This window comes from Erythrolamprus reginae, chromosome 2 (assembly GCF_031021105.1).
Source record: "Erythrolamprus reginae isolate rEryReg1 chromosome 2, rEryReg1.hap1, whole genome shotgun sequence".
Taxonomy (NCBI): Eukaryota; Metazoa; Chordata; class Lepidosauria; order Squamata; family Dipsadidae; genus Erythrolamprus; species Erythrolamprus reginae.
Genome location: NC_091951.1, coordinates 279,276,441 through 279,287,508, shown reverse-complemented (window position 1 = coordinate 279,287,508; position 11,068 = coordinate 279,276,441). Strand labels below are relative to the sequence as shown.

At 41.4% G+C, this 11,068-nt stretch overlaps 1 protein-coding gene across 1 annotated transcript in view; it reads left to right on the top strand.

Annotated features, from left to right (window-relative positions):
- Positions 1–3,107: 3,107 nt before the first annotated feature.
- Positions 3,108–11,068, top strand: part of RASEF (RAS and EF-hand domain containing) — a 54,648-nt gene continuing 46,687 nt past the window's right edge. Inside the window, exon 1 of the mRNA XM_070742727.1 lies at positions 3,108–3,926. Coding sequence (XP_070598828.1) covers positions 3,529–3,926 — 398 coding nt within the window. The 5' untranslated portion in view covers positions 3,108–3,528. The remainder of the gene's footprint in view (positions 3,927–11,068) is intronic.

Genomic DNA, 11,068 nt, shown 5'->3' with positions numbered 1-11,068 from the left:
TCATCAAAAAAAATCCACCGCAATTTACAAGGCTTTTTTTTAGCGCTTGCTTGGATTAACAATGCAATCAATAATAATGCAGAACAGAGGTGTCTCTGTGTGTAAAGTGAGGCACTTGGCATGAGCCTCCTAAAAGCCTTAGGTGTGGCCCTCAGAGATATTCAATACTATCTGTATTGTCAAATACTAAGAGTCAGAGCAGGTGGTTTTATTATTTAAGATAAATGTTATGTATTGAATATACAGTATAGTGTTGAGCCCAGCTAAACTAACCATTATTATTATTATTATTATTATTATTATTATTATTATTATTATTATTATCATCATCATCACCATCATTATTATTAATTAGATTTGTATGCCACCCTTCTCCGAAGACTCGGGGCGGCTCACAGAATACAAAAAACAACACAACAAATCTAATTAATTAAAAATTACTACTAAAATCCCATATACTGTATATTAAAATCAGTCAGCCAACTCATTCACAACCACACACTCATAAACAAGGGAAGGGGGCTTGATCTATAAATGAGTCTTGAGACTCTTGTGAAAGGGGAGGAGGGTGGGGGCGGTGCGAATCTCTGGAGGGAGCTGATTCCAGAGGGCCGGGGCCACCACAAAGAAGGCTCTTCCCCTGGGCCCCGCCAGATGACATTGTCTGGTTGATGGGACCCGGAGAAAGCCAACTCTGTGGGACCTAACCGGTCACTGGGATTCATATGGCAGAAGGTGGTCCTGTAAGTTATCTGGTCCAATGCCATGTAGGCAACCAATTGGCAACCAATGCAGTTAGATGACCCAAACTGTTAACTCCAACTGTTTTGGAGGGAAACTTAGAACATTTATATTTGGATGGGCTCAGGCGGGTGTTGGCGCTACCGGCGCTACCGGTGCACTGCATACGCAGCTTTGGATTTCTGGTGTGCATGTGCTCATGTCTCAGCGAGAGTCTGCTTCTGCGCATGCACAGGAAGCAAAATCTTGCGAGGGCACACATTCATATGCAGGAATTCGGTGATTTTTTTTGCTTCTGTGCATGTGCAGGAACAAAAAATTGCCGAAATCTCTTTTGCACGTGCATCCCCTCGCAAAATCATGCTGGGTCCGCACACATGTGCACACCCAAAACCCGAAGCTGCGTGTGCATCTCCAGTTTTACTATCGGTGCAGTGTTCTCATCTGTACCGGTAGGAACCTGTTACTGGGTGGGCTTTTTCAAGAATTATGATTGGTTAAGGCCCTGTGAGCCTAGAATATAAATTACAGGCATTTGCTTGCTGTTCCTCAGTTCTAGTTTTGCGTCAATAAATGCTGTTGCATCTATGCTGGTCTGCTTCTTGCCTACTGAAGCCCACTACATAATAAATGTTTTACTAAGTTTCTCTATGATCTTAATGCAATGGCTATTTTTAAAATAAAAAGACATTTGTTTTTTAAAAAATTGTGTTTTCCTGCGATAACAATCTTAGATAGCTTTTGATAAAGTATGGCTAAACAGAATTATGTCCAGAAACAAGCTTGGCAGGAAAACATTTTCTGTAGTTATTTTTAATGAATCTTAACCTCACAAAACCAGTGTTACAAGTAAATGCCACTTCCTTTTCTAGAGTCTCAGGTGATTTATTTTGTGTTCACTGTTCTACAAGCAGAAAGGTCAGATGCTGCAATTTGTAATGCCACTATTTCCTGAAACCTGTCCCAACCCCCAATGTACATAAGATTAAGTCTTACACTATGGAGAGGGGCGGCATACAAATCTAAACAAACAAACAAACAAACAAACAAACAAACAAATAAATTTAATCAACTGTCCCAAATTAACTTATGAGCTCACAGATAGGGATATTTTTTAAACTATGAATGTAAAACAGGTATTCACAATCAAGTTAAATGTATCAGAAAACTTGTGAAATTACAGCTCATCCATGAATTTTGGTTCAAAAAGTTCCATCAGAAGAATCATCTTTTCAAAAACAAGATCCATCCATCTACTTCTCAAAGAATGGATCTGCAATGTGCTTGTCAAAGGTGAAATAATACAGGGGAAATAATAATGGTGTTAATATTTGCAACACAGCCTTATGCACAGTATCCTTGCTTGGAGGAAAAATCTGCTAGTGAGGAACAAGGCTTCTCTCATACAAAGGAGCATTAAAACAGAAAACCTCCTCCCCTCAAAATGTCATTATAGAGCAACGCAAACCAAGACAGCTAGACATAAGAATATTGTTTCCCAAACGCCATCACTCTGCTAAACCAATAATTCCCTCAACACTGTCAAACTATTTACTAAGTCTGAACTATTATTACTACTAGTTTTTTCCTCATCATTCCTATCACCCATTTCCTCCCGCTTCTGACTGTATGATGTAACTTGTTGCTTGCATCCTTAAGATTTTTATTAAGATTGTTTCCTGATTGCTTATTTGACCCTTATGACCACCATTAAGTGTTGTACCTCTTGACTCCTGACAAATGTATCTTTTCTTCTATGTAGAGAAAGCATATGCACCAAAGATAAATTCCTTGTGTGTCCAGTCATACTTGGCCAATAAAGAAGAAAGAAAGAAAGAAAGGAGGGAAAGAGAGAGGAAGAAAAGAAAGAAAGGAAAGAAAAGAAAGAATTCTTATGGAAAAAAGCCACAAATTGTTTCCACTAGTAAGATTTTTTATAGGGAAAAGTGCTTGAAGTCCCCCCAAAATATGCTTGTCCTTCTCTAAAATAATAGAATTAAAGTGACCCAAACGGGTATTTCCCAAGAGAAACCTGGCTGAGAATAGAAGGGGAAGCCTATTTCTTGACAACGTGATTCTTGGCTCCTGGGTGTATTTTAAGTTAACTATCGAGGTAAATTCTTTATAGTTTAGGTCTTTCAGTTAACAGTTGCCCCTTATTTGGAAGAAAACTGCGTCGAGGGGAACATCCTTCTCTGAGGGCCGCTTTGAAGCCTGCAGCCTGCTGGATTAACCAGGCCAGAGGGCAGAAAGGCAGCCGCCTGTCCCCCTCTTAGGAACGGTTGAATCGGTCTCTGTGTAGCCAAGGCTCCATTCGACCCGCAGCTAGAACCATTCCCCTTGGCGCCTAGTCAATGAGCGTCGTCACCCTTGGCTACGCAGCCCAGCCGCCTCTTTCCAGGATGCGGCACTTTTGGCGGGCCGCAAAAGAAAACTGCGCCGCGGGGGAAACAATCGTCAGAAGTGGAATTCACACCTGTGACGGGCCAGCCCCGTCCCCTCCCCGTTCTTACACGTCTCACAGGCCGCGGGGCGGTCGCGCCCGGGGCCGGCGGGCGGTCGCGCCCTCTCCAAGCGGCTCTCTCCACTGGGAGGCAGGGCGGGCGCCGGGGCGAAATTCTTGGGAAGAACTTTTACTGCTCGAGGGGTGGAGCGGAGAAGGGGAGGCCTGGAAGGCAGCCGGCAGGCAAAACACACGGGAGTCGGACGTGTGGAGAGTCAAGCGTCTTTCCCTCCCGGACCGGTGTTTGGGAGCTGTCGAGGCGTCTCTGCGAACCTGCCGCCCCGATGGGCTCCTCCGCCGGGGAGCAAGTGGACTTGGACGAAGGCGGCCGGCTCCGCTCGCTCTTTCTGGCCTGCGACGTGAACGGCTCCGGTCGGATCGAGCGCGACGACTTCGGCTCGCTTTGCGCCGACCTGAGGGTCCGACCGGCGGAGGCCGAAGCTATTTTTCAGCGCCTGGACACTGACCGGGACGGCGCCATCACCTTCCACGAGTTCGCTCGCGGGTTTCGCGGAGTTGCTCAACCGCAGAGGCTGCGGAGCGACTGCGGGGAGCTCGCCGGGGAAGAGAGCGACGCTTCGGGTGCCTTGGCTGAGATGGCGGCGGGACCAGCGGTGGGTCCCAGCCAGGCCTGGCGGGAATTTGAGCGGCGGCTTGGGGAGGAAGCGGGCTTCATTCCCAGGTAAGTTCGCTGTTTCCCTCCTCTAAAGGGAAAGACGCACCATAACCAGTCCCAGAAGTTTTAGGCCCCCACCTGCTTTTTTTCAGTCACTCTTGAAAGGTAAAAGATGTTAAAAGTCCTTCTGAGTAGAGTTCCGCCTTTTATTTTCTGAAAGATACAACAAGCCTGTTAACAGATCGCTTTAGCAAACTTAAAGCAGTGTTTTTTCAGAATGGAGAAAAGTTGCACCTGTTGAACTTCTGCCATGCAGGTATTACTTCAGGGATACACAAGGGCTGTTGGCCAGCATTTGACCATGTGATGTTTTTTTAAATTTCAGTACAGTACTGTATTTCCATAGATAGCAGTTGATTATGTATTTGCTTATATGGTTTTTTCTGTTTTTTTCCTGTTCTGTTCAATTCAGCAAAAATATGTGAGATATATATATATATATCTCACATATTTTTGCTGAATATTAAAATTAAGGGAGACTAGGATAGCGCTATTTTGGCCTTGTTCTGACCTCATCAGCTAGCCATACCCTTACTGGGATTTGATCCTGGGGCCATTGCCTTGTAAGGCAGAGAATTCCTCTGATGAGGCCAGAACAAGGCTGAAATAGCGCTATCCTAGTCTGCCTTAATTTTAATATTCAGCAAAAATATGTGATACATACAGAACATAGTTTGTTGGCTATGAATAAATTAACTGCCTTGAAATGGCCCTGGGTTGGGCCTAGAGGTAAAAAGGAGCTGTGACGTTCCTTCAATATACCAGGGTGATCCAACAGAAATAAACAAAACACACACACACACACATATATATGTATCACATGTTTTTGCTGAATTTTTTAAATTAAGGGAGACTATGATACCGCTATTTCGGCCTCAATATATATATATAGTATATATATATATATATACACACACACACTGTATATGTATGTATGTATGTATGTATGTATGATATATATATGACAAACAAACAGGCAATAAAATCAGCAAACATGTAAGCACATATAACATTATATACTGCTCAAAAAATAAAGGGGATACTCAAAGAACACATCCTAGATTTGAATGAATGAAATATTCTCATTGAATATTTTGTTCTGTACAAAGTTGAATGTGCACAACAGCATGTGAAATTGATTGTCAATCAGTGTTGCTTCCTAAGTGGACAGTTTGATTTCACAGAAATTTGATTTACTTGGAGTTACGGTATATTGTGTTGTTTAAGTGTTCCCTTTATTTTTTTGAGCAGTGTATAAACACAAATATATACATATCTATGTATGAATATTTGAATAGAAAACATTCAGTGTATAGGTCAACCATCCTGTTGACTCAGTTTCTACAGCCCATCATTAACATATTTTAAATATCCTATATGTATATATAACTATCTTTTACATCTACATGCTTGTTATTTGTTTTTACTAATGTATTTATATTTGCACTATCTTCAAATAATCTTTATTTTAATTCATTCATTTCCTATTGTGTATCAATTTAACAAATGATTGAAGTTGATTATGTATTTGATTATTTTCACTCTTTATAGACTAGCCACCTTTTCTACAAGGAAGTGGGAATCAGTGTTTACCCTCTTATCAATGCAAAGGGTGGTGAGGTAGGAGAGGCAGTGTGTGTGTGTATTTGTGGCTTTGCCGGCATTCAAACTCTTAAAATTTTAGGTAGTTACCAATGACTAACTGGCTTTTCCCATGAAGTGGAGAAAATCGTAGATTATAGTTTCTAAGCAACCACTGCTTTTCACTTTAACTGGAAATTATCTATTGCAGTTTTATCTCAGGCCTGTGTACCTTATGGCATAGCTTGTGTTAAAAAAAAGTATAAACTTTTGCCGGTCCCTCCCTCTCCAACATGTTTGGTATTTGTTGTTGCCATTGAAAATTGTCCCTCTCAAAAGAAGTGGCATATGGTAGCATCGCTAAAGAGCGGGTGGCTAGAGAGGGCAGCAGAAAAAAAAAAAACACAGACAGGGAATTTTTGTTTTTGTTTTTATGATGCAACACATACCTTTGAAAACTCTCAACCTGCAAGCCTGCGAGGTGCCACGTTGCTCCTAGTCTTTTTTTGCTACTGCTCTGATCAGATTTCAAGTCTTTTCTTATGACTCTGAAAGAATCTCATTCTATTTTCTGTTGGTACTGCCTACCTCAGCTGATCATTTTGCATTCTTCAGGTTTGTGATAGTCCATCAAGCACATTTCCAAGCTAGTATACTTTCTTATACCTGTCCTGATTTTTCAAACAGCTGTTCCTGTGCAATGAAAAGCGGAACAACAACAACAGCAGCAACAACAAAAAAATCAGTCAAGTGAATTTAACCAAGGGATAGTCCTTCTTGAAGTCAGATTATTGAAAAATGTATTCAAAAATGTAAAACGTTTGTTGTTTGGCTGCTCGAAGATGTCAGTTTACACCTATATGGTTTTAGTATTGTGAAAATATTCCTCTGTTTGAGTTTTGTATCATATCTCCCTGAGCTGTATCCTGAATATCGAAATAGCATGAGAGCATGAGAACAAGCCAATAATACAGTGCAGTTTTTTAAAAAAATGTTATTTTCCAGGATATTAGCACCATATAAGGAATATTGCCAATCAAAACAACAAAGATTTCCCAAACAACGTTATGATTCCTTTAGAGAGCTAATTATCAAAGGTTATTACCATATTTTTCAGAGTATAAGACACACCGTTTTTCTCCCTAAAAGAGGCTGAAAATTTGGATGCGTCTTATATGCCGAATGTAGCTTTTTCAAAGCTTTTTTTCCAGTGCTAATGATCTTTCCTGCTTCCTCCGAAGGTTTTTTTCCAGCCCTGTCCTTGCAGGCTTGTTTTCATTCTTACTCCCTATGAAAAGGGCTTTTTTAGCCCTAACCAGGGGATAAAATAATGTGCTGAAGCTGAACAGACTAAGGAAGCTAGCCAGATGAATACTAGGTAGGTAGATCCCCCCCCCCCATATTATTCTCCCAAAAGTAAGGTGGATCTTATACTCCGAAAAATACGGTAAATGTCTATGGAGATTCTCAGTCATCCAGTTCCTGGTTGTCCCAAAAGTGCCTTTTTCAAAAAGGCAACAGGACTTTCTGTGAAACTAATTTAAAGAAAAACCAGAAAGTCAAGTTGCCCCTTGAAAAAGTACTTTTGAGGACATCAAAGAATATTGTATCACTAGTAGAAGAGTCAAATCATCCTTCAGGCTGTTATTCCAGTTTCATTCATATTTAGCAAAGTACCTTAAATTTCACTCAATTTGAACTGATTTCATGGCAATCTCCAGTAAGGTGCTCAAGAATGGGAGAAGGGTGCACACATAGCCAGAAGACTAGAAGTGTGACCATTTATGAAGTAGATGGATTTGTGCTATGTTGTGGTCAGTTAGGTTTGTCTGTCTGTCTGTCTGTCTCATCCATCCATCCATCCATCCATCCATCCATCCATCCATCCATCCATCCATCCATCCATCATCTATCTCCATTTTTTATATTTAGGAACTGCCCATCTCCCACATAGAGTGACTCTGAATCAATAGAAATAGTATTCATATATGCTGTTTTATTATTGTTGTTAGCCGCCCCGAGTCTACGGAGAGGGGCGGCATACAAATCTAATAAATGAATGAATGAATGAATGAATGAATGAATGAATAAATAAATAAATAAATAAATATTTTGCTCCACCATCAAGGCATATGCTGTTTCTAACCATTGTTTCCCACTCTTAGTTTAAATTAGGGCTATATAATAGCATAAACCTGATTTAATTGGGGCTTTAACCGAACTGATTGGCGGTCACAAGACCTTCATGAATTATAATTTTGAGGATTTTAGATGTGATGGATTGCACATTTCAGTCATCCTTCTCAGCATGATTATGCTGATTAAAATGGTCATAGTATTAAGAGTTTAATTTTTAAACAATATTAAATGCTTGTGCAATAGAGCTCACTTTTAAACTTTTGTTTGAATTTAATGCTGCAAGCATTAGGACAGGGATTAAGAATTATTTGAACTCTCAGCAGCACTAGCCAATAAAGTGATTAGGGATGCTGTAAATTATAGATCAGTATCAAAGCAAACTTTCTTTTAAGTCATACATTATCAAACTTACTGCAAAGGTCTAGCTAAATACCTGTACATGTGGGTCCAGTATCCTGTTCTAGAAGACCTATGTAGGTGGTGGAATGAGGTTTGTGCAGGAAGAATTTGTGTAAGCATCTGCCTTTCTTATCTTAGTACCATGGAGACAATGTTTGCTCTAGTACTCTGTAGTCTTGCTAATTTGGTTTAATCAGACAGGGGAATGAATTGCACTTCCTTTGTTTGGCATAAGTGTACAGACATAATGCGTTTGAATTCTGAATACCACTCCTCATGTATTGTTTCAAGCAGAATGATACTCAGAATGAAATGGATATGATCCCCAAAGAAGTAGGGCTGCTTAGGGAAAAACTAAATTTTGTTAATGAATTTTTAGATGCTCCTCTAATTTACAGTGGGTTTTTTTTAATAAAAAAAATAAACCGACTAAAGGTGTGCATTGGTATTATCTATCTATGTAGTAATTGCAATATGTATCTTGTCTTTCATTCAGGAGCTCCAGGCAGTGTATATATAGTAATAATAATAGCACTTAGACTTATATACCATTCCATAGTGCTTTTACAGCACTCTGAGCAATTTACAAATATCAGCATATTGCCCCTAACAATCTGAGGATCTTGAGTGGTCAGGATGGAACTGCTGGCTGTTGGAAAAGTTTAGTTGCAATAGTGCATTCTAACCACTGTGCCACCATGGCTCCTGCCTCCTAATTTTATTTATAGGAACAACTCAGGTTGGGCAGAGAATAATGGCCCTCCAGGGAATTTTTTTGGGTGAGGATGATTTAGAAATTGGGCGTCCTCATTACTAATTCAACACTGCATTGGCTTTCACTGGAAGAGGTGATGGCCTTGTGAATAGCAGTGTGTTCATCAAACATTATCAAGGCGTTGGGAACAGATTAATTTTTAAAAACCAAAGCCACAGTGAAAGAAAAGTATATACCGTATATACTCGAGTATAAGCCGACCCGAGTATAAGCCGAGGCACCAATTTTTGCCACAAAAACTGGGAAAACTTATTGACCCGAGTATAAGCCGAGGTTAGAAAATGCAGTGGCTACTGGTAACTTATAAAAATGGAAACCAATAAAATTACATTAATTGAGACATGTTTTAGAATATTTATTTTAAAGAAAACCAGTAAACTAGCTCTGTAAATTTAAAAGAGGGTAAACAAATTAACAATATTAACAAATTAAAAAGTAAAAAAGTAGCTCAATCAGCAACAATGCTAAAACCTAACTAGATTCCTTCTCATCATTAATTGGATTTACATTATTGTTCTGTTTTTATATATGCTGTGAGCCGCCCTGAGTCCTTGGAGAGGGGCAGCATACAAATCCAATTAAATAAATAAATAAATCTGTATGTCCAAACAGCTTCAGCATTAGCTGCTGTGAGGTTATCAGCATAGAAAACCAGATAGATAGATAGATAGATAGATAGATAGATAGATAGATAGATAGATAGATAGATAGATAGATAGAATGATAGATAGATAGAATGATAGATAGATAGAATGATAGATAGATAGAAAGATAGACAGACAGACAGACAGATAGAATGATAGATAGATAAATAGAGAGATAGATAGATAGATAGATAGATAGATAGATAGATAGATTGATTGATAGATAGATAGATAGATATGCTCTCAAACCCACTTTATAAAAGGCAACTTTTAAAGATCCACAAACACACTTAAGAAATTCCTGTCTAGCTCTTGCCTCATTACACATTATTAAATCCTATCCAAGCAAGGACAGCAACTACCACAAGATACCATTTTTTAAACAGTTTAAATCTTTTCAAAAGAGGGGGAGGAGAATCGGACAGCAGGAGGTCTTTTTAATCCAACTAAGGGAAACTCAGAGAGAGAGAGGAATAGTTAAAACCTGTTGGCAAATACACAGGTTAAGGGAGTGAGGAGTAAAAAAAACCAAAACCCTGCTGGTTTAAGCCAGGGGGAAAGGAGGCACTTTGGCTACACCTCCTTCAAAGAGGTAACTGGCATTTTTCAGGGGGGGGGAGGGGGCAGGCAAGCACACAAACAAACACACACACACACACACTCGCTCTCCAAAATTCATCCTTCCCCTTTTTCTTTGTTGCCTTGGCTTCCCTTTCATTCACAAGCCCACCCCCACGCCGCTCTAGGGCTTCCTGCCGACTCCGATAGGGTTTATTTGTTGACAAATACACACACAGAGGGAGCAAGGAGAAAAAAACCCCTCCCGGTTTCAGCGAGGGAAAAAGAAGTAGCTGGCATTCTTTGCAGGGTGGACAGGCGCTCACACACACACACACACACCTTCTTCCAAAGCTGATTCTCGATCCTTTTTTTGTTCCCTTGGCTCCCCCTCACTTTCCCAGCCGCCTAAGGCTATGTAGGGTTCTCCTCACCCAGCCCGTGCAAGTGCGAATCAATCAGCTGCCAAATGGTACGTTTTCCTCTCCTCTCAACTCAGGGAGAACTTCAAGCTCTGGGTTTTAAACGCAACCAAACGGGGACACAAGAAGGTAGCCAGCCGCTTCTCATTCAGGCTCGCACTCATTCTCTCTGTGTGCGCTGCCTTTGGAGGCGCCTTTGCTTGAGCTGGGGAGAGGTGGCAATTGCCCCACTCCTCCCACTGCCTCCTCTCGCAGGCTCAAGCAAAGGCACCAGCCGACCGGCCCGATGGCGTGCGAGGGGAAAAAGGCGAGGGGAAGCTGGTGAGGTGGAGGGGGGGAGAGAGAAAGGGTGCACGCAGGCACCGTCTCTCTCTTCTCCCCCGCGACTGCCCCGATGGCGTGCGAGGGGAAGCCGGTTAGGTGGAGGGGGGGAGAGAGAAAGGGTGCACGCAGGCACCCTCTCTCTCTTCTCCCCCGCGACTGCCCCGATGGCGTGCGAGGGGAAGCCGGTTAGGTGGAGGGGGGGAGAGAGAAAGGGTGCACGCAGGCACCCTCTCTCTCTTCTCCCCCGCGACTGCCCCGATGGCGTGCGAGGGGAAGCCGGTTAGGTGGAGGGGGGGAGAGAGAAAG